Source organism: Aquarana catesbeiana, linkage group LG04 (assembly GCF_042186555.1).
Source record: "Aquarana catesbeiana isolate 2022-GZ linkage group LG04, ASM4218655v1, whole genome shotgun sequence".
NCBI lineage: Eukaryota > Metazoa > Chordata > Amphibia > Anura > Ranidae > Aquarana > Aquarana catesbeiana.
The window spans coordinates 85,311,153-85,336,662 of NC_133327.1; the positions used below are offsets into that span (position 1 = coordinate 85,311,153).

General features: G+C 41.5%; 1 protein-coding gene across 2 annotated transcripts in view; it reads left to right on the forward strand.

Annotated features, from left to right (window-relative positions):
• NBAS (NBAS subunit of NRZ tethering complex) overlaps positions 1-25,510 on the forward strand; it is a 1,128,646-nt gene that overhangs the window by 158,321 nt on the left and 944,815 nt on the right. For both annotated transcript variants that reach the window (XM_073625355.1, XM_073625357.1), the window contains exon 12: positions 5,955-6,083. In XM_073625355.1, coding sequence (XP_073481456.1) covers positions 5,955-6,083 — 129 coding nt within the window. The remainder of the gene's footprint in view (positions 1-5,954; positions 6,084-25,510) is intronic.

Below are 25,510 nucleotides of genomic sequence, written 5' to 3' on the forward strand. Positions count from 1 at the left end.
CCTAACTGGAGGGCGTGTTTCAACGGTCTAAGGTTATCAATGGTATACCCCAAGGTTCAGTGCTGGGACCCTTACTACTTACCTTTATAAATGATATAGGGTCTGGGATTAAAAGTAACATTTCTGTCTTTGCAGATGACACTAAGCTATGCAGTAGAATAACGTCCTTACAGGATGTCTCCAATTTACAAGCCAACCTCAGTGTCTAATTGGGCAACTAAGTGACAAATGAGGTTTAATGTTGATAAATGTAAAGTTATGCACTTGGGGGCTAAGAATATGCATGCATCATACATGCTAGGGGAGTGCAACTGGGGGAATCAATGGGGGAGAAGGATCTGGGGGTTTTGGTAGATCATAAGCTCAATAATAGCATGCATTGCCAAGCTGCGGTTTCCAAAGCGAGCAAAGTCCTTTCTTGTATTAAGAGCGGTATGGACTCCAGAGAGATGTTGTATATGTTGTAGTATGTTCACTGATTTATGTGGGACATTGTTGTGTGTATGTACACATGCAGTCAATGTTGACCAGGCCAGAATGACAATGACAGAATGGTTGATTTGTCCAACTGAATTTTAACAGCTGAAGACTCTTTGATGTGTTAAACTTATGCAAGTCTATTTGAACATCTCAAAGGGTATTCAGGTGGTATCTGTTAATCTAGTCTAATTACATATATCTAAAGGGGACTTGTTGATGTTGATATGCGGGAGTGCAAATTGGGGTGGTTCACGGCTGTTCACAGCTGGTGGTTGTTGTCTGTTTGATAGACTAAAGCTTATTAAAGTCCTAAATTGAAACGGCCAATCAAATTGCTCAGCCATTCAATGCCTGGTGAATATAACACGGCATTCAGTCTATAGTTTTAAGGGGTTAGGCTTGTCTGTGTATGCACACACGGACCTAAGACATGGGCCTCTGAATGATATACTCTGTCGGATTTTTCTTTCACCTGTGGACTTTGGACTTTGTTCTGTGTTGGAAGTCAATAAAGTGCATCTCTCTGGAAGAATTGGGTTGCTGCGGAAGAGTACTTACTAATTAATTATCATACCCACTCTACACTATATCCACCCAGTATACCCGATCACTACATTAAGTGTAGTGATCGAATATATTATGTATCGTGTGGATATGATCGCCGTGGGTATGATAATTAATATTTAGGTATTATTATAATGATGATGATGTAAGTACTCTTCCGCAGCAACCCAATTCTTCCAGAGAGATGCACTTTATTGACTTCCGACACAGAACAAAGTCCAAAGTCCACAGGTGACAGAAGAATCCGACAGAGTAGATATAATTCAGAACCCCATGTTCATAGGTCTGTGTGCATACACAGACAAGCCTCCCTTAAAACTATAGACTGAATGCCGTGTTATATTCACCAGGCATTGAATGGCTGAGCAATTTGATTGGCCGTTTCAATTTAGGACTTTGATAAGCTTTAGTCTATCAAACAGACAACAACCCCCAGCCGTGAACAGCCATGAACCACCCCAATTTGCACTCCCGCATATCAACATCAACAAGTCCCCTTTAGATATATGTAATTAGATTAGATTAACAGATACCACCTGAATACCCTTTGAGATGTTCAAATAGACTTGCATAAGATTAACACATCAAAGAGTCTTCAGCTGTTAAAATTCAGTTGGACAAATCAACCATTCTGTCATTGTCATTCTGGCCTGGTCAACATTGACTGCATGTGTACATACACACAACAATGTCCCACATAAATCGGTGAACATATTACAACATATACAACAAGAGAGAGAGAGATTTTTGCCCCTGTACAAATCATTAGTAAGACCTTGTCTGGAATATGCAGTTCATTTTTGAGCACCAGTTCTCAAAAAGGATATTGGGGAACTGGAGAAAGTGCAGAGAAGGGCAACCAAACTGATAAGAGGCATGGAGGAGCTCAGCTATGAGGAAAGATTAGAGGAACTGAATCTATTCCCTCTTGAGAAGAGGAGATTAAGGGGGATATGATCAACATGTACTAATACATAAGTGGTCCATATTGTGAACTTGGTGTTGAGTTATTCACTTTAAGGTCATCACAGAGGACTAGGGGGCACTCTTTATGTCTAGAGCAGTGGTTCTCAACTCCAGTCCTCAGGACCCACCAACAGGCTAGGTTTGCAAGATAACTGAAATACATCACAGGTTAATTCACTTGCTGCTCAGTGATTGCAGTATTCTAGCCTGCAACTCCCCAAGGTAATACTTAAAATCTGGCCTGTTGGTGGGTCCCGAGGACTGGAGTTGAGAACCACTGGTCTAGAGGAAAAAAGATTTCATCTCCAAATACAGAAAGGTTTCTTCACAGTAAGAGCTGTGAAAATGTGGAATAGACTCCCTCCAGAGGTGGTTCTGGCAAGCTCAGTCGATTGCTTTAAAAAAGGCCTGGATTCTTTCCTAAATGTACACAATATAACTGGATACTAACATTTATAGGTAAAGTTGATCCAAGGAAAATCAGATTGCCTCTCGGGGGATCAGGAAGGAATTTTTACCCCTGCTGTAGCAAATTGGAGCATGCTTTGCTGCAATCCCATATACACAAACCTACACCAACTGTGGGTGTAGGTTTGTATATATGGGATTGTATTTATTTTATTTTATTTTTTTTTGGTTGAACTAGATGGACTTGTGTCTTTTTTCAACCTGACTATGTAACTCTGGACAAAAAGGGTCCATGGTATGAGAGATTCAGAGAGAATGTGTGTATGTTTGTGTTAGGTTAGTGGAGATGCCCTTTCCCTGTTACCTTACGTCATCCCTTTTCTTCTCTAATTATTTGTAACTGTAATGTATTTTCATCCCTAGTTGTGAATAAAGTTAAACCTTACTTTAAGACCTAGCCGTCATTAAGTTGAATTGAGATACCCCAAACAGAGCACATTTCTACACTCTGCCACTATATCTGAATTCTTTGGAAAACTCTTGCACTTCTAAAACCTTTGATTTCCAGAGGCCAGTGTGGCAGAATTTTTTTTGCTTAATGATACTATAGGGGAAAAGTATTAAGGATACTGATTTTGTAGCAGAGACTGCAGAGAATTTTCTTTCCTCTGAAACTTATAAACCACAGGTTTTGCACCAAATGCTCTCTGGCTACTGTAGGCACACTAATTGATGCGGTGTGCACTAGTCTTTGCCTGGCAGAATCTGACTTTTCACAGCCTAAACAAGCCCCTATAGGCACTAAGTTTGGCTATGTCAAGAAAGACTTTTCCCATAAACACACTGATTGTGCACTTTGAGGATTGGCCTAATCCTGAAAGGGTATTCACTCCTCCTAAGCTTTTTGCTGAAATATATCCTTTGGAAAGGAATTTAAGAACAAATTGTCTGTTCCTGATGTAGTTCATACCATTTAAGTTCTCAAAAAACACCTTACAGATTCTCTTGAGAATGTTCCTTCTTGAAAAGATTCTGTTGATGGCTATTTTGAAGCTTTCTTTTAGGCCTTATTTGTCCTTGCAGGTCCAGCGCTGCAGCCAGAAAATACTGTCATGTCTGTTTGCTACCTGGACAAGATAAATGAATAGAGAACCTGAACCTCAATTGTAGCTGATGCTTATAACTTTATTGTTTTGTGTTGACAGTATAGAGAATGCAATTTACAAAGTATTAAGAATGTCCCTTATCTCTGTGCATACATGCAGGATGGTATGGCTAAAACTTGGTCTGCTGAACCTGCCTGTAAAAAAAGCATCTTCTATGTACGCCTTTTTACGCTGAACACTTATTTGGGGAATACCTTGAGAAATTCATCAAGGAAGTCACTGGAGAAAAGTACTCCTACCGCACAAGAAAAATACTAGGTCTTCCACTACTTCGGCTGATACTTCTACTCAGCAAAAGGGGTCCTTTCGCTCTCCCCAGGCATCAACCTCAAAACCAAGGCTTCACTCCTGCTTTTGCCACATTCCCTGGACTGCCAAGTCCACCAAGCCTGCCCAGTCCCTGTCCAGTGCGTTGTCCAGCCAAACAAAGCTCTCCCTGACATGATAGATCCCTGTTAATTTCCTCAAATTGATAAAGACGTTCCTTCACATGTCTGGGAAGGTGCCGACAAAGAAACAACCTTACCATCACACATTTACTTACTTTGGCTTACTCTTCCTGGTGCAGGGATAGCAAACAAAGGCCCTCTGAATTCTTTGTCACTCGGATTTTGGCTTTTCCTTCCTGGTTGTCATTACATCTGTTACACATGTTTCTGAGTTGGCAGCTCTTTAATGTAAGGAGCCCTTTCTTGTTTTGCACAAGGACAAAGTGGTTTTGAGAACGAAACCTTCCTGCCCTTGCCCTTCTTTTCCTCTGTCCTGCTCCTAAGTATAAGTACATTGCCCACCGTTACCTGGATGTGGACAGAGCTGTCAGATGCTACCTGGCATCCACAGCCTTTGTTTGCAAGACTAAGTGTCTTTTTGTTCTTTGTTCTTCCTGTGGGCCCTTTTTAAAGGGCATTCTGATTCCCACTCCAACATTGCCAGGTGGGCCATGCAACCTTTCTCTCTGGCATAGGCCCTTAAGAACAGAGTTCCTCTTTTCACTAATAGGACTCATTGCACCAGGGCTATTGGTTTCCTTTGGGCTTTTCAAAATCAAGCATCTGTTTTCCAGATTTGCAAGGCCACCACCTGGTCCTCTGTTCATATGATCTTGAAGTTCCACCTGGTGCATGTGCAGGCTGTATCTAATGCCTGCTTCGGCTGCATCGTATTTCAATGTGTTATCTGAGTGTTTTGTTTAAGTTCTTTAACCCTTGTGTTTCTTTGTAGCTTTGGTGCCAGTTCTGTTTGCTATGTTGTTGCTCACCCTTCAGTTCACCCTTTATCGTTTTGGTATATATCCCATGGTCCTGTACTGTATGACTATGATAGGAATAGGGATTTTGTCTTACCTGATAACTCCTTATCTTGGTGTACAGGACACAGGCCCTTCTTCTGTCTGTCTTGACCACTCCTTATTGCCTGCTAAGTAACTAATGTCTCATGAAGTGGGTGGGAATAATGTATGTGTATGCTCTAGGGGGCAGGGTGGCACCTGCAAGTTTTTTGTTAGTGTTCAATTACCTGCTTATAACCCCATGGTGTGTGAATAAAAGTCCTGTACTGCAGCATTTTTCAACCAGGGTACCTTCCGGGTTCTTCAGGGGAGCCTTGGAAAAATGCCTAAAAATTGGCCAAAAATTGTGTACAAGCCAGTGGGTGAATCAAGCCTGCCTTTTTTTTTTTTTTTTTTTTTTTTTTACACAAAACCACAGGTTTTCATTGTACTGTACATTACAACCTTGGGCACTGTGTGGGTCAGCCACCAGCATCCTACTAGCCGCTGATGTCGGGGAGGTTGAGCACCTGCCTCCTTGTTTGATATACCTCCCACATCTCAATGATAGCATTGGGGCAACGTAACCTGCATGTGCTAGTAAAATGAGGGAGAAGAAATGCTGGAATACTAGTCAGTACCAGTGTGCAAAAGTGTATTTACTTTGTAAGAATAAATCACCTCTAATGTCCGTTGTCTTGCATGTGTGGATGCTGCCTAAATATGTAAAACTAATAGATTAAGAGCCTTGAGATTGTGCTCTGCTCCTCCATAGACACAGTACAGTTAGTGAGCGTTGCCACTCTAGGGAAGCAATTGTATTACTGGGTTTTACCCACAATGATCAATGAGGCTTTCACTTTTATTTAGAACAACAAGGTGTCTGATTACTGTTACTATAGACCTCAGACTTTGGTTTCCCCACTTTGTTTTAAAAAGAAGCATAATTACTCTTTTGGTGACTTAATATATAATTTATTATTTGCAGTAGTCATTCAGATGTGCTGCCCACACTGTTGGAAGTACACATAACCATGAGAATAAAATATGTAAATCTTGATCATAAATAGCTGCCACTGACTGAATTTTCTTTTTCACCACAGGATGGAATTTTTAAGATGAGTTTCTCTCCTGATGGAACACTCTTGGCTGCTATCCATTTCTCTGGTAAACTGTCTATCTGGGAGATGCCATCCTTAAGGCTGCAGGGAGAGTGGCCTCAGAGTGAGCAGGTAGGTGTACCCCTTCTAATAATACTCTACCTGTAAAAAAAAGTCCATCAAAACAGCTCAATGCAAAGTTTTTTTTTTTTTTGTTTTTTTTTTTAATCAAAAAGGTTTTTATTGCTCAAGAAATACTTGATTTGATTGTAGCCGTATTAGTGCAATTGTGACAGAGAAAATTGAGTACTGTCCGTGATACTTTTTTTATTTGCACTAACATACAATTTTTCAGGACAAGCTTTCGGGGTATGTCCCCTTCTTCAAGGTCCAAGCAGTACTGATTCACAAATTTTTAAGCAGAATGTTAAAGAAGAGAAAAAAAAAAAGAGAAAACCAAACACATACAAATCAATGGTAATAAAGATAGCAGCAGAGTTAGTGAGATAAGACAGAGGGAGAGCTAGGGGGGAATGCAGGGGGCGGATACTAATCACAGAGCGGTCGTAAAACTTTAGCATAATGTGTAAGGAAACCAATATCTAAATTCAGGCCATTATTCTTCGTGTCAGAAAGAAGTATCATTCTTAGTTCAAACGTTTTCCTTTCCTGGATAGTTCTGAAATTCCCTTTAAGAACTAAAACATTGAGGTCTTCTATGGTGTGGTCCGATTGTGAGAAATGATGTCCCACAGGTGTGCATAAACTGTCTTCTTTATGTTCTTTGATGGTATGTCTGTGCAAATTCATCCTCGCTTGCAACTTCTGTCCTGTTTCACCAACATAAGATCCTTTGCTGCACCTTTTGCATTGGATGAGGTACACAACATTACTTGAGGTACAGCTGTAAGATCCCATGATATTGAAGGTCCCATTTGTGTGTGTAACACTTTTGGATAGATTTATCTGGTTGCATAGTTTGCAGCGTTTTTTATTGCAGGGTTTGCTACCATTATTTGTGACTCAAAGATTTAATCAAATATAATCAAAGATTTACAACCCATTATAACAGAGGATGAATCTCTGAAAGGAATATTCCAACAACCCCCATTATTGGCTTTCAGACAACCACCCAACCTCAGACACAAACTAATCAGCAGGAAACTTCACTGATTATGAAGTCACAAATAATGGTAGCAAACCCTGCAATAAAAAACGCTGCAAACTATGCAAGCAGATAAATCTATCCAAAAGTGTTACACACACAAATGGGACCTTCAATATCACGGGATCTTACAGCTGTACCTCAAGTAATGTTGTGTACCTCATCCAATGCAAAAGGTGCAGCAAAGGATCTTATGTTGGTGAAACAGGACAGAAGTTGCAAGCGAGGATGAATTTGCACAGACATACCATCAAAGAACATAAAGAAGACAGTTTATGCACACCTGTGGGACACCATTTCTCACAATCGGACCACACCATAGAAGACCTCAATGTCTTAGTTCTTAAAGGGAATTTCAGAACTATCCAGGAAAGGAAAATGTTTGAACTAAGAATGATACTTCTTTTTGACACGAAGAATAATGGCCTGAATGTAGATATTGGTTTCCTTACACATTATGCTAAAGTTTTACGACCGCTCTGTGATTAGTATCCCCCCCCCCCCTGCATTCCCCCCTAGCTCTCCCTCTGTCTTATCTCACTAACTCTGCTGCTATCTTTATTACCATTGATTTGTATGTGTTTGGTTTTCTCTTTTTTTTTTTTTTTTCTCTTCTTTAACATTCTGCTTAAAAATTTGTGAATCAGTACTGCTTGGACCTTGAAGAAGGGGACATACCCCGAAAGCTTGTCCTGAAAAATTGTATGTTAGTGCAAATAAAAAAAGTATCACGGACAGTACTCAATTTTCATTGCTCAAGAAACAAACAATATAATCATACATGAATCACAGTACACTTTGCTTGGTCGTTGAATTGTCCAACATACAATCCATGGTTACAGCTTTCATTGTATATATTTAACTTCTACTCAGGGTAATATCTTGCATATCCTGTTGGATTTTTTATTTTATGCACAATTGCCAGCCCCTACCATCTAATTTGCATTTCCTAAGTCCCTGTCCTTGCCCCAGCTTGTATTCTGATGTCCATCCAGGTGCCTCCCCTATTACTGTTTACATCTATAAGCTTCTCAATCTCTTCTGTACTAGTTCAGTGCAGTTTAGTTACATTTGTTAAAAAAAAACAAAAAAAAAACAAAAAAAAAAACACAAACACAAAAACTGACATTTTCCTTGTATGATCCATAGACTAATGTCACACTACATAGCCAAAGAGTGACACCATCATTGAAAGCATGCAGCTCTGCATTGTTCTGTGTTATCTCCACACAACCAGCCTGATAATTGCACTATAACCACTTACCGACCGCCGCACGACTATATACGTCCTGACTTTGAAGAGGGATATCTCGGTAATGGCATCAGCTGCTGCCACAACCGAGGTATCCATCTCTTCAGGTGGCGGTTCGGTTAACAATAATGGTGGTCTCTGCGGGGGATTCGCTGCGAGATCACCGTTATCAGCGGCGGGAGAGGCCCCCCTCCCGCCGCTTTCCCGCGCCCTCCGCCGCTTGCCGGAGCCGCCGGCAGCGGCGGAGGCGATCGGGACCTGTCCGTGGCTGGGCATGGAGACGAGTGAGGCTAAGATGGCCCCCACCCATCTCCATACCATAGCGGGGCGGAAGCAACGTTAAATTGTCACTTCCACCCATACGTCTTAAAGGCACATTTTTCTGTTGTCATTTTTTTCAAATGACAATTTTTTTTCTTTTTTTCTTTTATTGCATTTTAGTCTAAATATGAGATATGAGGTCTTTATGAATAAAAGTGACCTAAATTTTCTTTTTTTTTTTAAAAAACAGTGTAAAAATAAAATAAATAAGAAAAAATAATTTTTTTAAAGCGCCCCGTCCCGACGAGCTCTCGTGCAGAAGCGAACGCATACGTGAGTAGCGCCCGTATATGAAAACGGTGGTCAAACCACACATGTGAGGTATTGCCGCGATCGTTAGAGCGAGAGCAATAATTCTAGCCCTACACCTCCTCTGTAACTCAAAACATGCAACCTGTAGAATTTTTGGAACGTCGCCTATGGAGATTTTTAAGGGTAAAAGTTTGACGCCATTCCTCGAGCGGGCGCAATTTTGAAGCGTGACATGTTGGGTATCAGTTTACTCGTTGTACTCGTAACGTTCTCTTTCACAATATATAAAAAAAATTGGGTTAACTTTACTGTTGTCTTATTTTTTTATTCAAAAAAGTGATTTTTTTTCCAAAAAATGTACGCTTGTAAGACCGCTGCGCAAATACGGTGTGACAAAAAGTATTGCAATGACCGCCATTTTATTCTCTAGGGTATTAGAAAAAAAAATGTATAATGTTTGGGGGTTCTAAGTAATTTTCTAGCAAAAAAACGTGTTTTTAACTTGTAAACACTGAGTCTGAAAAAGAGGCCTGGTCTTAAAGTGGATAAACAAGCACTACCACAATAGGGAGGTCCTCCCTTCTTGTAAGGTGACTAAATTTTGTAAAGGACGTTTTTTTTTTTTTTTAAATGCAGGTTGCAGTCAGAGCAGCAAAGGTTGTAAAGTGATACATGACAGACCAGAGTTTGGGATTCATATATATTTTATCTATTATGTGTAAGGTTTAAAAAAAAAAAAAAAAAAAAAAATATATATATATATATATATATATATTCTATGCAGTAGGGTAAAAAAACTTCTATGTGCAGCTCCCCCACCCCAGCCCCCCTTATACTTACCTAAGCCCAATCTTGATCCCACAATGTGCACGAGAGCGGCTGTTCTCCCAGCTCTCTCCCTCCTCATTGGCTCAGACACAGCAGTCCCACTCCTGTCAATCACAGTCAATGACGGGGGAACAGGGGGGCGTGGCTAAGACCCCTTCTGAGTGTCAGTGGACACAGAGCTGGGCTTGGGAGCGGGCACACAAAAGTGGCAGCGGAGAGGAAGAGCCAGGAGTGCCTGTGTGGGACTTGATAAGCGGAGGATCGAGGCTGCTCTGTGCAAAACCATTGCATCACTAATTGTAGAATCATTGTATCACTAATTTGGGTATGTAACCTTCTATATGAATGTTTCATATTCATATTTTCAGCCAGCAGGAGGAGGTTGCTGATTCCTTGGCTAAAGCTGGCCATAGATTTTTTTTATGGATGGAGGAATCTGTTAGATTCACTTAATACAAAAAAAAACAAAAAACTGATTCTTTCATCCACACAAATGAGGTGGAGGAATCCCCCTACAGGGACATTGTATTTTGACAGTGAGACCCGCTGCTGTTGAAATACACTGATCAGCGACTGCATCCACTGTTCAAGAGAAATTTTCCAACCTGACCCTTCGATAGAAGCCAATCAAACGATCAACTTCTGCTGAGCAAGTTCAGCCGCCCACCAATTGATCTTTGTCTGGTCCCCACTGAACTGGCCACATTTTGATTGGTGTATGGTTAACTTTATTTTATCACCTTTCCTAAAAAATAAAAAAAGCCTTTTTACATTGCTCATGTTAAACAGTCATTCCTCTGTCCTTTGCACTTGCCTTCATGTTCTTTTTGTTAACAATGTCAACATCAACACATTTTCATATTTCGTGGGCTGCAAAGCTCTTAATAGAATAATGAGCCACAGCTGCAGTATATCAGTACTACAGCAGATTAGGCTGACCACAGATGGCTTAATTTACTCTCATTCTGCCTGTGGGATGGACACGAGAAAATCATTTGGATTCCCCCATTCATGCTAAAAGTGTGGAAATTGGAGTCTCACTGCTAGTTATTGTATTCAGGCAGCTACTACACCCCCCTTGCAGGGCCACCCATGTACGGAAGCTCCTTCTTTTCTGCACACCCGACGCTCCAGTGAGCGCTAGAGGGACAGAGCAAAGATCTGGTGACTGACAGGCCCTCTGCTTAGAATGAGAACTGAGTTATCAGTGGTGTTTGATTGCTCAGTTCTCAGTTTTAGAAGCACACAGATACCTGGATCAGCAGCTGGCTCAGCCTCTCAGCAAGTGAGTCTGAGCCTGACGCTCCAGCCCCCTGCAAGCCTGACGCTCCAGCCCCCTGCAAGCCTGACACTCCAGGGGCACCTGGACGACGTAAGTGATTACAAAACGCGTAGGAGCGTTTTGTAATCACGTCACCTCGTACTCCATTCATATACCCAGAGGATGGGTTGTCTGCTTGTGCTCTGGCCAGCACAGCAGTCTTCAGGCTTTTTTTAATCTGCAACATTGTAAGTGTGTTTTCTTTGTTCTTAATGTAATAAACATTACCAGGTTTACACTATGGAGTGTTTATATCTTTTATGCACCGTGGGATCCTCACGATGATCTGATTGGTCAGGGGGGGACCGCCTGGCATCTCTGACTGTGCTTGATGTCCTTGGAGCCATTGGGTGTTTCCTTACACGCATTCCTTGATCCTCTGTTATGGGGGATCATGGAACTTTGGTAAGAGTTTATTTCTGCTGATCTGGTGGTGGATTCAACACAGCTTTTCATCCAGTGTCTTTGAGGAAGGCTTGCTCGCATTATATGGACTTTTTATTTCTGCACGGGTGTTTTTTTCCTTTTTTTCATTCATTTGTTCACTAGATTGCTTTTTTCACAATTACAATCTGAGTATATACTATGGACTTATAAATTTATATTAATGTATATTATTTTCCTAATCCATTCCCCTCTGACTTTTTAATGTTTGGTTTTATTATCAATGCGTTTATGCACATTCAATTTTTGAAGAGTTTTTTGATCTTTATGAATTTTTCACCACTATTTGATGTCCTTATTAGATCAGTTTGATTTTTTGGTCAATAATTTTTGGATAGCGCGATTCTAATTTTCCAACCTATATGCTTGGTGCTCAGTGTGCTCCTGTACCTTTAAGAAGGGTTGGTGCTTCACTTCAGACCATCTTCCCTCCACCTTTCCATCAGAATGCATGTGCCTCCACTGTGGGGTCACTCATTAGTGATAGGTACTACAGATACCAGGGTGCCTTGGCGAGGCTCTGTAGCTTACGCATGCATTTGCAAATGCATGCAGACTAAACCCCTGTTTTTAACGCATACTGTTAGGTTGATTTAGTTGTCTGTGGGCTGGTCAGTAAGTAAGCTTGTTTTTTTCCATGGATTTATCCTTGGCCCTGTTTATATCTTATGTGCCCTCCATTGCTGCTTACTGCAATGGCCAGCTATAGGTGGTGGGGTCAGTGGTCACCTTTTTTGTGATCACATATGCAGCATCATGGAAGTTGAAGATTAAATGATACACTAAAATATATGCTGGACCCTTAAGATGCCAACTACCTAATTAATATGTCAAAAAGGGTGAACCAATACTAAAATATGGGGATTGGATACCCTCAAAAACGTTAGAGTAAAAATGACAATATGAGAAAAGTGGGGGAAGGAGAAGATGGGAGCTCACGGTATAGAGATTAAATGACAAACTTGAAATAATAAAAACCTGTAGTAGCTCAACCAACCCTGTGGTAGCACATATCTATGGAACTTCACTCACTATACAACATGATTAGCATTGAAGCTATAAAAACAAAAGGACCATCTCTGGAAAGGTGGTGCAATTCCACCCAAGTTGCAGTTTTAAAAATGGTGTAGTACAGCTGGGATGATATCCCCAGGTCTAAACGACCTATGAAGTGTTAAATCAAGGTTGAACTGGTATTCAAAAAGGGAGGCTGAATAAAGTCAAACCACAAAAGTGGAAGCTATCAGATGTTATCAATGGTTCTCCATTGATATCATCTGATAGCTTCCACTTTTGTGGTTTGACTTTATTCAGCCTCCCTTTTTGAATATCATTTCAACCTTGATTGGACACTTGGGTCATTCTTCGTAGGCCGTTTAGACCTGGGGATATCATCCCAGCTGTACTACAGCATTTTTACAACTCCTGCAACTTGGGTGGAATTGCACCACCTGTCCAGTGATGGTCCTTTTGTTTTTATAGCTTCAATGCTAAATGTATGTATGGTGTTTTTCAAATGTCTTTTTCTTAATTTTGACACCAATAAATTTTTTTTGCTAATCATGTTTGTGTGGTGAGTGAAGTTCCATAGATATGTGCTACCACGTGGTTGGTTGAGCTACTACAGATTTTTATTTCAAGTTTGTCAGCTGTAGATTAAACAGAGGCAAAGATGGCAGCTTCCTTGGCTGAAAACGATAGAAGTGTTTACTTAACTTTAAATACGAGCTGTATTTAAGTCAAATGTTTGTAACTCTGGGATTGCCTGTATATGCATTCACAAGATGTACAAACTGTAATTATCGCTTGTGTATATACAGTGCTCAGCATACAGTGTCTTGAAAAAGTATTCATACCCCTTGACATTTTCCACATTTTTTCATGTTACATCCAAAAACCTAAATTTATTTTATTGAGATTTTATGTGATAGACCAACACAAAGTGGCACATAATTGTGAAGTGGAAGGTAAATGGTTTTCAATTTTTTTTACAAATAAATATGTGAAAAGTGTGGCGTGCATTTGTATTCAGCCCCCCTGAGTCAATACTTTGTAGAACCACCTTTCGTTGCAATTACAGCTGCAAGTCTTTTTGGGTATGTCTCTACCAGCTTTGCACATCTAGGGAGTGACTTTTTTGCCTATACTTCTTTGCAAAATAGCTCAAGTAGCTTCAGGAAATACGTAAATGGCCTACACCTATAGCAAGGGCATTAGTTAATTTTGGTCAAAGTTGCAGTTTTTTTTCTGTCTGCAGGTGACCCTTAACTGCATAGGCAGTTTTTTGGTAAAGGTGAACTGTTTAATTTTAAGGGCAATTTGTATAAAACAAAATAGTCCACTCTGTATAATATGTAGGTTGATTTGCAGACATACAGCTTGCCTTACAGGCCCTACTGATCTTCTACATTCCGGGCATTTGTCCCTGAATTCATAGGTCTCTAAACATGGGCACCTCATTCATGCCCGTCCAGCCGCAGCTTGCCATAGACTTTGACAGGCAGCGAGGCTGGATGCTGCACCTCTTGCTCCTGAGTGTGCTAAAACACCAGGAGGAATGCACTGCAGATAGACAGTCCCGTGTGGAAGGGGCCTAAAATGTCATAGAGTAATAACAACCTCACTTGATTGAGTAAAAAACCTCTTATTGTGATAATAATTGGGTAGATATAGATAATGTTTCCAAATTCTGGCATCATTTAATATATCAGCATGCATGATTTCAGCAGAGCCTGTTTGGCTGCAGGTTGTAACCCTTCTTCTCTCAGTTTCATGTAGAAGGGATTACAGGATGCTGACAGATTCGGATACTTACACCAGCTCAATTTAAAAATAAATGTAACTTTTTTAATAAATACTGTAACTACATTCATTATCATTTTTTTTAATAAATGGTTGGCGTTAAGCTTTGATAGTGCACATTAGTTTGTATTTAGCATTGGCATAGACATAGAACAAGTCCATTGGGTAAAACCGAAAACTTTATGTACAGTCACCCCTCATTTCCATTATGCATTTGAAGTCTTAACTTTGGTTGTTGACTTTTGATCTACATTGAAATTTAACTTTTACCAACTCTTGTACCTTGTATTTTTTTCATCTGGCTTCTCTGCAGAACATGGCCACTTTGCATGACCTAATTCTTTAAATAACTGTAATTAGCAAAGGGAAATAATTGTGCCTGGCCTCTACACAAGATGATTTAAAATGTGTCCTGGCACACACTGCTCACTGTGGGTGTTTAACATAGTAAAACAAGTGCTGGGTAAGAGTGATAATGTGCGGTATTATCTAATTGAATTGGCTTTGAGAGACCTTTTAGCCAGAGCCGAGTGCCATTTAAAGATGTAAACTCCCTGACCACAGATATGTTACCCATAAATTATCTCTTCTATTAAACGCATGTGAGTAATGATTTACAGACTTCAGTATGTACAGAGATGCATGCACATTTTCTTTTTTAGACATTAGAAATTTTGTAAGAATAAATTCCTCACTTATTTAGCAACAGTGTCATTAAAAAACAAAAAGAGAAAAAAAGAGAGCGCACCAGCCTAGTGCATTATCCTTGGCATGTTTATTAAGTTAAAAACAAGATAAAAACTACTCACAAAAGTCGTAGGTAAAATTGCATATCGAACGCACAGAGGCAATAGTTCCAGTGGTAGGCAGCCGTCCAGGTCCCAGGGGGGAGGCACACGGACCGCCGCTGGCTTACGCGTTTCGAAGGTTTAACCTTCTTCCTCAGAGCCTTAGGACAACACTAGGACAATCCCATCCTTTGAGAGCAGCAAAGCCGAAATTCATAGTCCTCCTTGAACTTTTTTAGCCAACACACCAGTGCGCAAGAGTACTTTTTTTCGTTTTCTCATTAAAAAACAAAACCTGCTTTAAACCAATAAAAAGCATTTATTGATTTCCAATCGGGTGAATATACCTTGGCTTGAGAGTGCAATTTGGGAGAATTAAAGCTGAACTCCAGGTATGATATTTATGGCATACTTACACTGGTTCATCTGGACCAATGCAAGCATACATAGTTACATTGTAGGTGAGGTCGAAAAAAGACACAAGTCCATCAAGTCCAACCTTTGGACATATCTCACACCTGAGGGGCCACTGGGGAAGCTGACAATCACTGTAGTATTTGGCGCAACTTCAGTGATAGACTTGATCATCTGAGTCCTGTGCTATGTGTTTAACTCTGTGACCAGGGGTTGCTTGCTCAGCATTGCCTCCATTCCCAGAATTCCTTGTATTTTTTTCAGTAAATACAAAGCATTCTCTGATTGAGTGATACAACAATCTCCACCTTGGCACAGGACTCAAAATAGCTATCACTGTAGCAGTGCTGACCATGCAATAAAGTATGCAAAAAATCACACCCGGTGCTTTTTTGTCATCAGTATACTACAATGGGGAGGAAATATTTCTCAGGTCTTCACTCCCCTCCAAGATCACTCACACAGACTGTACATCAGAGGTGCCAAACCGGTGTCCCACAGACCACATATGGCCAGTGTAGCCCTCTGATGTGGCCCACTTCCTGCTCTGGAATGGCAGGTTGGCAAGCTCAGATTGCGGGTTGGCGACCTTCCATCCTAGAGGATCAGTGTTGTGAATGGAGCCAGTGGTAGAGGAGGCAAGAGGCTGCGAAGCAGAGCCACATAAGCTGATGCTTCCTCTATAGCGCTGTTACTGTCCCAGGCAGAGTGCATTTAGTATCACTCCACCTGGGACAGTAACAGCTGGAGGTACCTGAATGGAAGAATATTATTGAAGGTCATTTTATTAATAAAATCTTAGTGTGTATATGGGCATATCAGTTCTGCATTGGTTACTGGGCTTCTTTCAAACTGATCTGCAGGTGCAACTGCGGGTTACCTGTACTGAGCCATAGACTTCTGTTATTACCTGCGGGTTTGGTGCGCTTTCTGAAAGTGCACCACACCTGTAGGATATGATAGAAGTCTAATGCCCCGTACACACGGTCGGATTTTCCGACAGAAAATGTGTGATAGGACCTTGTTGTCGGAAATTCCGACCATGTGTAGGCTCCATCACACATTTTCCATCGGATTTTCCGACACACAAAGTTTAAGAGCAGGCTATAAAATTTTCCGACAACAAAATCCGTTGTCGGAAATTCCGATCGTGTGTACACAAATCCGACGCACAAAGTGCCACGCATGCTCAGAATAAATAAAGAGACGAAAGCTATTGGCCACTGCCCCGTTTATAGTCCCGACGTACGTGTTTTACGTCACCGCGTTCAGAATGATCGGATTTTCCCACAACTTTGTTTGACCGTGTGTATGCAAGACAAGTTTGAGCCAACATCCGTTGGAAAAAATCCATGGATTTTGTTGTCAGAATGTCCGATCAATGTCCGACCGTGTGTACGGGGCATATGGCAAAATGCAGCTAACCTGCAGGAAAGCCACAAGTGCTATGTGCTGCACCCGTGGTTTGGGTAAACCACAGAGTGTTAGTGTGAAAGCAACCTTAAGTCCCTTTTTTGTGATCAGTCCTCCTGTCTGTTTTTCAGGCGAACCCAATTGGACCCTTCATTCACCTCCATGGAGCAGCAGATGTAAACAGATTTGTGTCTGTTTACACCTGCCTATCTTCAGTCTGATCCGCTAAAAAAAAAAAACAGAAGGGGATCCGTCCCCTTCTGTCTGGGCTGATCGGAGGGCCCACCGAGTAGACTGTGTCCATTTCTGTTCTGCATATGAAGAGTGGACACGGACCTGTCACCCAGGCACTCCGCTTATCGTAGCCTATCACCTTTTACCAAGTTGCTTAAGTGGCCCTTGCTCTTCAAAAGGTGGGGCACCCATGCTGTACATTTTATCTTTGTTTCAAGTCAAAAGATTGGATGTAGCAGCAAGCAGCTGATCTGTGTGATATATATGTACACGTATCAAGAACATACAGATTACTATGCAGTCACCAGGACACATCCTCTGTGAGGCAGCACCTTAAACTGGCCACACACAGTTCGAATCTTGGCCGGTTCAACAGGAACCGGCCGAGATGCAAACCATTAATGGGCAGGCTGAATGTACCAAGCTGATCGATCAACTTGGATACAACCAACCTGCCGGATTTGCTTCAGATTATCGCAAACTGCTACTATAGCTGCTAGCAATAATCACTGTCCCGTGGTTACAGGAAATAAATTTGCACTGTCTATAGGCTGCCTTAGTTCCAGGAGTAGATGCTGGCCCTGGATGATGACTGAACACAGATGACAATCAGGGCTTCAGCACCTTATCGTTCTTCTTCATGCAAACAAGCAGAATATGTTTGAAAGCTTGGGTAGGTTGATTACTGTTGGTTTTCAAGGCTTAGAACTTTTCCCCCTTCTCCGAAGAGAGTAGGAGGCAGCACAAAGAGCCTGCCAAGTGCTAAGAAGGAGCTTGCTGATAGGAGGAGAAAAATTACAGAGAGCAGAGTTCATCTGTCTGCTGCTTCTACTTTCACTGTCCAGTCATGCTGGGAGAGGTATAATAAGTTCTCCTCCCCCGCTGGACAGAACTGGGCTGTTTGGCAGAGCTATGTAAATCTCGGGACTGAATCGATACAAATCAAAACTTATTTGAAAGATAAGGCAGCTCCTATATATGCATCTAATTGTAGATTTAGATGTTTGCCTTGAGTTCTGCTTGGGGAATGTTTTTTTCTAGTTTTGTTTACTTTCTATTGTTAAATAGGAGGAGAAGTACAACAGCCTAGACCTAGTTCACTGTGTAGGTCTGCTTTAACAAGGCAAAGAGCACTTTTTCATATTGCAGTTGGTTTCTTTGTTCTGTTTTCTTAGACCCCTTTCACACTGGGGCGGTTTGCAGGCGTTATTGCGCTAAAAATACCGCCTGCAAACCGACCCAAAACAGCCTCTGCTGTTTGTTCAGTGTGAAAGCCCGAGGGCTTTCACACTGAAGTGGTGCGCTGGCAGGAGAAGAAAAAAACTCCTGCAAGCCGCATCTTTGGAGTGGTGAAGGAGCGGTGTATTCACCGCTCCTGCCCATTAAAATCAATGGGGCAGCGTGGCTATACCGCGGCAATACCGTGGCTATAGCCGCGCTATGCGAGCAGTTTTAACCCTTTTTCAGCCGCCAGCGGGGGTTAGAACCGCACAGCTAGTGGCCGAATACAGCCGCAAAAGCGACGGTAAAACAGTGCTAAAAATAGTGCTGTTTTACCGCCGACGCCCCCACCGCCCCAGTGTGAAAAGGGCCTTAAAGCCCTTTCACACTGAAAGCGCCCGGGTGTTGGCGGTAAAGCGGTGCTATTTTTAGCGCCGCTTTACCGTAGTTTTAGTGGCGCTATTCGGCTGCTAGCGGGTCAGTTTTAACCCCTGCTAGCGGCCGAAAAAGGGTTAAATCTGCCTCCAAAACGCTGCTGCAGCGGCAGTGCTGCTCATTGATTTCAATGAGCAGGGGCATTATAGGAGCGGTGTATTCACCTCTCCTATAGCGCTGCAAAGAAGCAGCTTGCAGGACTTTTTGTGATGCCCTGCCAGCGCAGCGCCCCAGTGTGAAAGCACTCGGGCTTTCACACTGGGTTTGCAGCTGAGACTTTTTTTAAGCGCTTTACAGGCGCTATTTTTAGTGCTAAAGCACCTGAAATACGCCTCCAGTGTGAAAGGAGTCTTAGTTACAGAAGGAAATATTACTCCATACTTGTGACTGCAATGTATAAAGAAATGGGATTTTCTTATTCCATATCTTAAATATTTTTTTTTTTTAAGGGACCATTAATCCAACAGCAGGGGATTTTTTGCATGGATAGCACCAAATTAATAGACCTTCAGTAGCACAATATAATTTAAAAGATTGTTGTATAATTAGGAGAAAAAAAAACCGTGTACAATTTGAAAACTATATAAAAGTAACTTTTCTGGTGACAGCGCTCTCTGAGGATGCTCGGGAAGGCATAACTGGCACAGCTGATGGGCTTTTTTTTTTTTTACACAAATAATTGGGAATTCTTTTGACATAGTTCAGTTTTTGTCTTTGTACAGTTTTGGCACAATGCTTTATTGGCATGTAAAGATGCGAGACCCGCTTGCACAGATAGTCTGCAGTTCTTAAAGGAACACTCCACTCAAATAAAAAAAAAAAATGAAGCATTTAAGCTTTCTCATTGACTTATCTTGCTTGCTGATTGGCTTAACTTTTTTTTTTCTTGCGTGTATGTACTGTAGCTGGCTACTCTTTATCATGTACTTATGGTTCACCAGCTCCTGTGTTTCTAAATGGTCCTGAATTTTAACCATAGTAGTTCCCATTTTCTATAGTCCCTCCAAAGCAGCACAAAGGCTGCTTACATTTGCAGCAACTTGTACTTAAAGTGCACGTTACCCCAAAATTGCCTATCTCTGATATGTATTTGTTTTACTGTGTACTTGTGTTTAAAAATGATGCAGTTCTCTTTGCATTGCTTCCTTTGTATGAAATCTCTGGTGATCCTGCCAGTCCCCCTGCTTTTCTATTTCTAACTGACCCACAGTGTAGTCCGCCTTCTGTCTGTGCTGGGAGCACAGCCTGCCTGTATTCTAATGGTTGGACTTGCGGTCAGCTAATCACTGGGAGGATCAGTGTTCTGATGTTTCTCTGCCGCTTGCTGACATGTCTACTTGCAGTCTGCACCCAGCTCATCACTTTATTAGGTACACCTTGCTAGTATCGGGTTGGACCCCCTTTTGCCTTCAGAACTGCCTTAATTCTCTGTGGCTTAGATTCAACAAGGCCTTGGAAACATTCCTCAGAGATTTTGGTCCATATTGACATGATAGCATCATACAGTTCGAATCTTGGCCGGTTCAACAGGAACCGGCCGAGATGCAAACCATTAATGGGCAGGCTGAATGTACCAAGCTGATCGATCAACTTGGATACAACCAACCTGCCGGATTTGCTTCAGATTATCGCAAACTGCTACTATAGCTGCTAGCAATAATCACTGTCCCGTGGTTACAGGAAAGAAATTTGCACTGTCTATGGGCTGCCTTAGTTCCAGGAGTAGATGCTGGCCCTGGATGATGACTGAACACAGATGACAATCAGGGCCTCAGCACCTTATCGTTCTTCTTCATGCAAACAAGCAGAATACGTTTGAAAGCTTGGGTAGGGTGATTACTGTTGGTTTTCAAGGCTTAGAACTTTTCCTCCTTCTCCAAAGAGAGTAGGAGGCAGCACAAAGAGCCTGCCAAGTGCTAAGAAGGAGCTTGCTGATAGGAGGAGAAAAATTACAGAGAGCAGAGTTCATCTGTCTGCTGCTTCTACTTTCACTGTCCAGTCATGCTGGGAGAGGTAAAATAAGTTCTCCTCCCCCGCCGGACAGAACTGGGCTGTTTGGCAGAGCTATGTAAATTTCAGGACTGAATCGATACAAATCAAAACTTATTTGAAAGATAAGGCAGCTCCTATATATGCATCTAATTGTAGATTTAGATGTTTGCCTTGAGTTCTGCTTGGGGAATGTTTTTTTCTAGTTTTGTTTACTTTCTTTTGTTAAATAGGAGGAGAAGTACAACAGCCTAGACCTAGTTCACTGTGTAGGTCTGCTTTAACAAGGCAAAGAGCACTTTTTCATATTGCAGTTGGTTTCTTTATTCTGTTCTCTTAGACCCCTTTCACACTGGGGCGGTTTGCAGGCGTTATTGTGCTAAAAATACCGCCTGCAAACCGACCCAAAACAGCCTCCGCTGTTTGTTCAGTGTGAAAGCCCGAGGGCTTTCACACTGAAGTGGTGCGCTGGCAGGAGAAGAAAAAAACTCCTGCAAGATTTGTCGGCTGCACATCCATGATGCGAATCACCCGTTTCACCACATCCCAAAGGTGATCTATTGGATTGAGATCTGGAGACTGTGGAGGCCATTGGACTACAGTGACCTCATTGTCATGTTCAAGAAACAAGTGAGATGATTTGATCTTTGTGACATGGTGCATTATCCTGCTGGAAGGAGCCATCAGAAGATGGGTACACTGTAGTCATAAAGGGATGGACATGGTCAGCAACAATACTCAGGTAGGCCGTGATGTTTAAACAATACTCAATTGGTACTAAGGGGCCCAAAGTGTGCCAAGAAAATATCCCCCACATCATTTCACCACCAGCCTGAACCGTTGATACAAGGCAGGATGGATCCATGCTTTCATGATGTTTACACCAAATTCTGACCCTACCATCTAAATGTTGCAGCTGAAATCGAGATTCATCAGACCAGGCAACGTTTTTCCAATCTTTTATTGTCCAATTTTGGTGAGCCTGTGCGAATTGTAGCCTCAGTTTCCTGTTAGCTGACAGGAGTGGCACACGGTGTGGTCTTCTGCTGCTGTAGCCCATCTGCTTCAAGGTTCGATGTTTTGTGTGTTCAGAGATAGTATTTTGCATACCTTGGTTGTAACGAATGGTTTTTAGAGTTACTGTTGCCTTTCTATCATCTCGAACCATTCTCCTCTGACATCAACAAGGCGTTTTCGTCCACACAACTGCCGCTCACTGAATATTTTCTCTTTTTCGGACCATTCTCTGTATACCCTAGAGGTGGTTGTACAAGAAAATCCCAATAGATCAGCAGTTTTTAAAAAAAATCAGACCAGCCCGTCTGGCACCAACAACCATGCCACGTTCAAAGTCACTTAAATCCCCTTTCTTCCCCATTTTGATGCTCGGTTTGAACTTTAGCAAGTCATCTTTACTACATCTATATGCCTAAATGCATTGAATGGCTGCCATGTGATTGGCTGATTAGAAGTTTGTGTTACCAAACAATTGAACAGGTGTACCTAATAAAGTGGTCGATGTGTATGTATGCGTGTATATATGTGTGTGTGTGTATATATATATATATATATATATATATATATATATATATATATATATATATATATATATATATATATATATACACACACACACACACACACACATATTTTGCATTTTTATTTTAAACTGAATTGTTTTTTTTACAAGGTAAGGGTTCGCGTATTACTTTAAAATGTTATGTCAAGGCAAAGTAAAATAAACATATTTAGTACATCTCTAGAGTACATTTTCCCAAGTGTTATCCTTTTAAATGTGCTGCAAATAAAAATAACTGTGGGCTGAACAAGAGAAATCTATTGATTTTTCCACCCATGCTACACCACATGTATAGAGGCATCTTCCTTGCCGCCTATTGTATTCAGAAGAAAATATTCACCAATGGAAGGAGCGCCAGACCAAACGATAAGAGTCCAAATTAATTTATTGGTAGCCGGCTTGGCACCCACAGGAGGGTATCCCTGTCTGTTGAGGAGTAGCCTCACCTGAGCCAATGAACTCTCCAAATGTTTTTGTACTCTCTCTACTTTGTATGAATTCACATTAAAGTCCCAGCTCCTCTTCAATGCTTTCTTCCTATTTGGAGGCTATGGTATTCAGACAGCCAGCATCCGGCATCGGAATACCAGTACAGTGGCTGCATCTGATTGGGTGCAGCTGCTATTTGGATGACTGATTTTGGTAATGTAAATGATCTTTTTGTATGGTTTTTAGATTATTATTATACAGGATTTATATAGCGCCAACAGTTTGCGCAGCTCTTTACAACATTTGGGCAGATAGTACAATTACAATACCATTCAATACAGGAGGAATCAGAGGGCCCTGCTCATTATAGAGCTTACAATCTAGGAGAGAGGGTCAAGTGATACGAAAGGGTAATAACTGTGGGGGATGAGCTGATGAAGAAAATAAAAGAACAGTTGTTAGGTGGAGACAGGGTAGGCTTCTCTGAAGAGAACTGTTTTCGGGGATCGCCTAAAGCGGATAGATTTGGAGATAGTCTGACAGATTGTAGTAGAGTATTCCAGAGGATAATTCCATTTAGATAGTAGTGGTGTTCTCAGGTGAATTGTCGATTGAAATGGAGGTAGTCCTGTTCTTGTCTCAGCTGCACTACACATACTGTAACTCTGCTGACTAAAGCCTTGTACACACTAATAGATTTTGGGATGAATGAAAAAACCAACAGCAGAGGAGGAGCCGCTGTACTGACAATCGTATGTTAGTACAGCGATCTCCCCTACTGTGCTATTGTGTTCTGACAGGGGGGGATGGACCTCGGTCGGAACAATCCTGTCAGCGCTTTTAGCTGAACAGCTGGCTTCTGTCAGACTGGCTGCCATACACACTGGCCAACTTTCGGCCAGTTCAATAGAAACATTCGGCCCGCATGTACTAGGATTAAGGAGAGAGTCCAATCAATTGCATCCTGGATTCTGTTAAAGGGAACCCTGCATTTGCTTGAAGAGATATCTTGGTGTTATCCACATGAGTTAAAGCACTTCATTATACTGTGAAAATATATTATTCTGCCAACACATATAACTAAAGGAGAATATTTGGCAGCTTTGGTTAGTTCTTGAAGTGAGGCAGTGTATAAAATCACACAGTCTATCAGGGCTGAATAAATAAATGTAGAAATAGAACACCAGTGGGCACTTTTAGGAGCCAAGACACATAGTCTTCTATTGACAACAGTAGTAACTTAAAATGTTCAGTACATTGGTTTCATGACACTTTTGAATTGTTTAGATTTTTTTGAGAGACCATATGGTCAGAAAACAGTCCTCTTATCAGTTTTGGTGAGTGAGCCAGGTCAACAGTTCCATATTTGGTCCTCTGACTACTTTTTTTTTTTTTTTTTTACAGTATGTCTTTGTCTGTCCTTTGATTAGCCTCCCTGGCGGTTTTCCCGAGTGTGGCTCGGGGTTAAAATTCAGGACCATTAGCGGTAACCCCGAGCCACACTTGGGATTACATCGCAGGATCCTGGTGTGGCTTTACTTGCCTTGTCCCCAGGATCCTGCGATGTCCCCCGCTGTGTCTGCGGGCTCCGTCCTCTTCCGAAGCCTCTACTTGCCAGGCTCTGTTCCCTGCGAGCGTCGCAACGCACGGGGGCGGAGCCTGGCGGCAAATTCAAGAAATTGTAAAAATCATAACACATACAGTACTGTAATCTTACAGATTACAGTACTGTATGAAATTATTTCACATCCCTTTTGTCCCCAGTGCTTTGACCCATGCCCTGCATGCAGTTTTATATTATATGTACTGTTCTTTCTGCCTGGAAACTGGAGATTGTCCCTAGCAACCAAAAAGTGTCCCTTTACGTCAAAAGTGGCTTTAGACCAGCTAGAAAACAGCGATAGTAAATTAGAACACTTGCAGAATTGGACGATAGTGAATTGTGGGGAAATGTATTTTATTATTATTATTTTTTTTTTAATTATTTATTTTTATTTATTATATTATAATTTATGTTTTTGTGTTTCAAACTTTATCATACCCGGGACATCTACTAGACTCTTGTTTGGACAGATTTAAGTGTGTTATTGTTAAGAATTACCGACCTACAATATAAAACGCCAAATTTCCATGCAAAATAATTGTACCACTTTCAGCACCTAAAATCCAAAATAATCATACCGCCAGGGAGGTTAAGTAAAGATGAGTGATCTCATCCAGAAGCTTTGGCACTTGACCCAGATTTCCCCAGTTTTCGCACATGCAAATTTGGGGTAGAACACACATTTAACATTTGTGTTACAATATGTTCATGTCCCCAGTGGAAAAATAGATCTGTGTCTATGTATCTGCTGAATGAATCTTCCCAGCAGATATATAGACAACAATAGAAAACTGCCAAACTTGAGTTAGCATAGGTAATATGTGCAGAACTCTGCAATTATTTCATTCCCCAGCCCAGTTTTGATTTTAATCCTCCATTTGTCTTGTTTGATTAAGGGCGACACTTGTAGCCCCCAGGAACATGTTGGCACAACTCGCTGAACACAAATATAACTTGTTCTGGACTTCCACTAGTGGAGTGGCACTTTGATTTTCCAGTTTCTTTCCACGATTCCACAGGGGCCAGCCCCAAAAAAAGCTTCTCACGACTAAAGAACTGCCTACTAGAC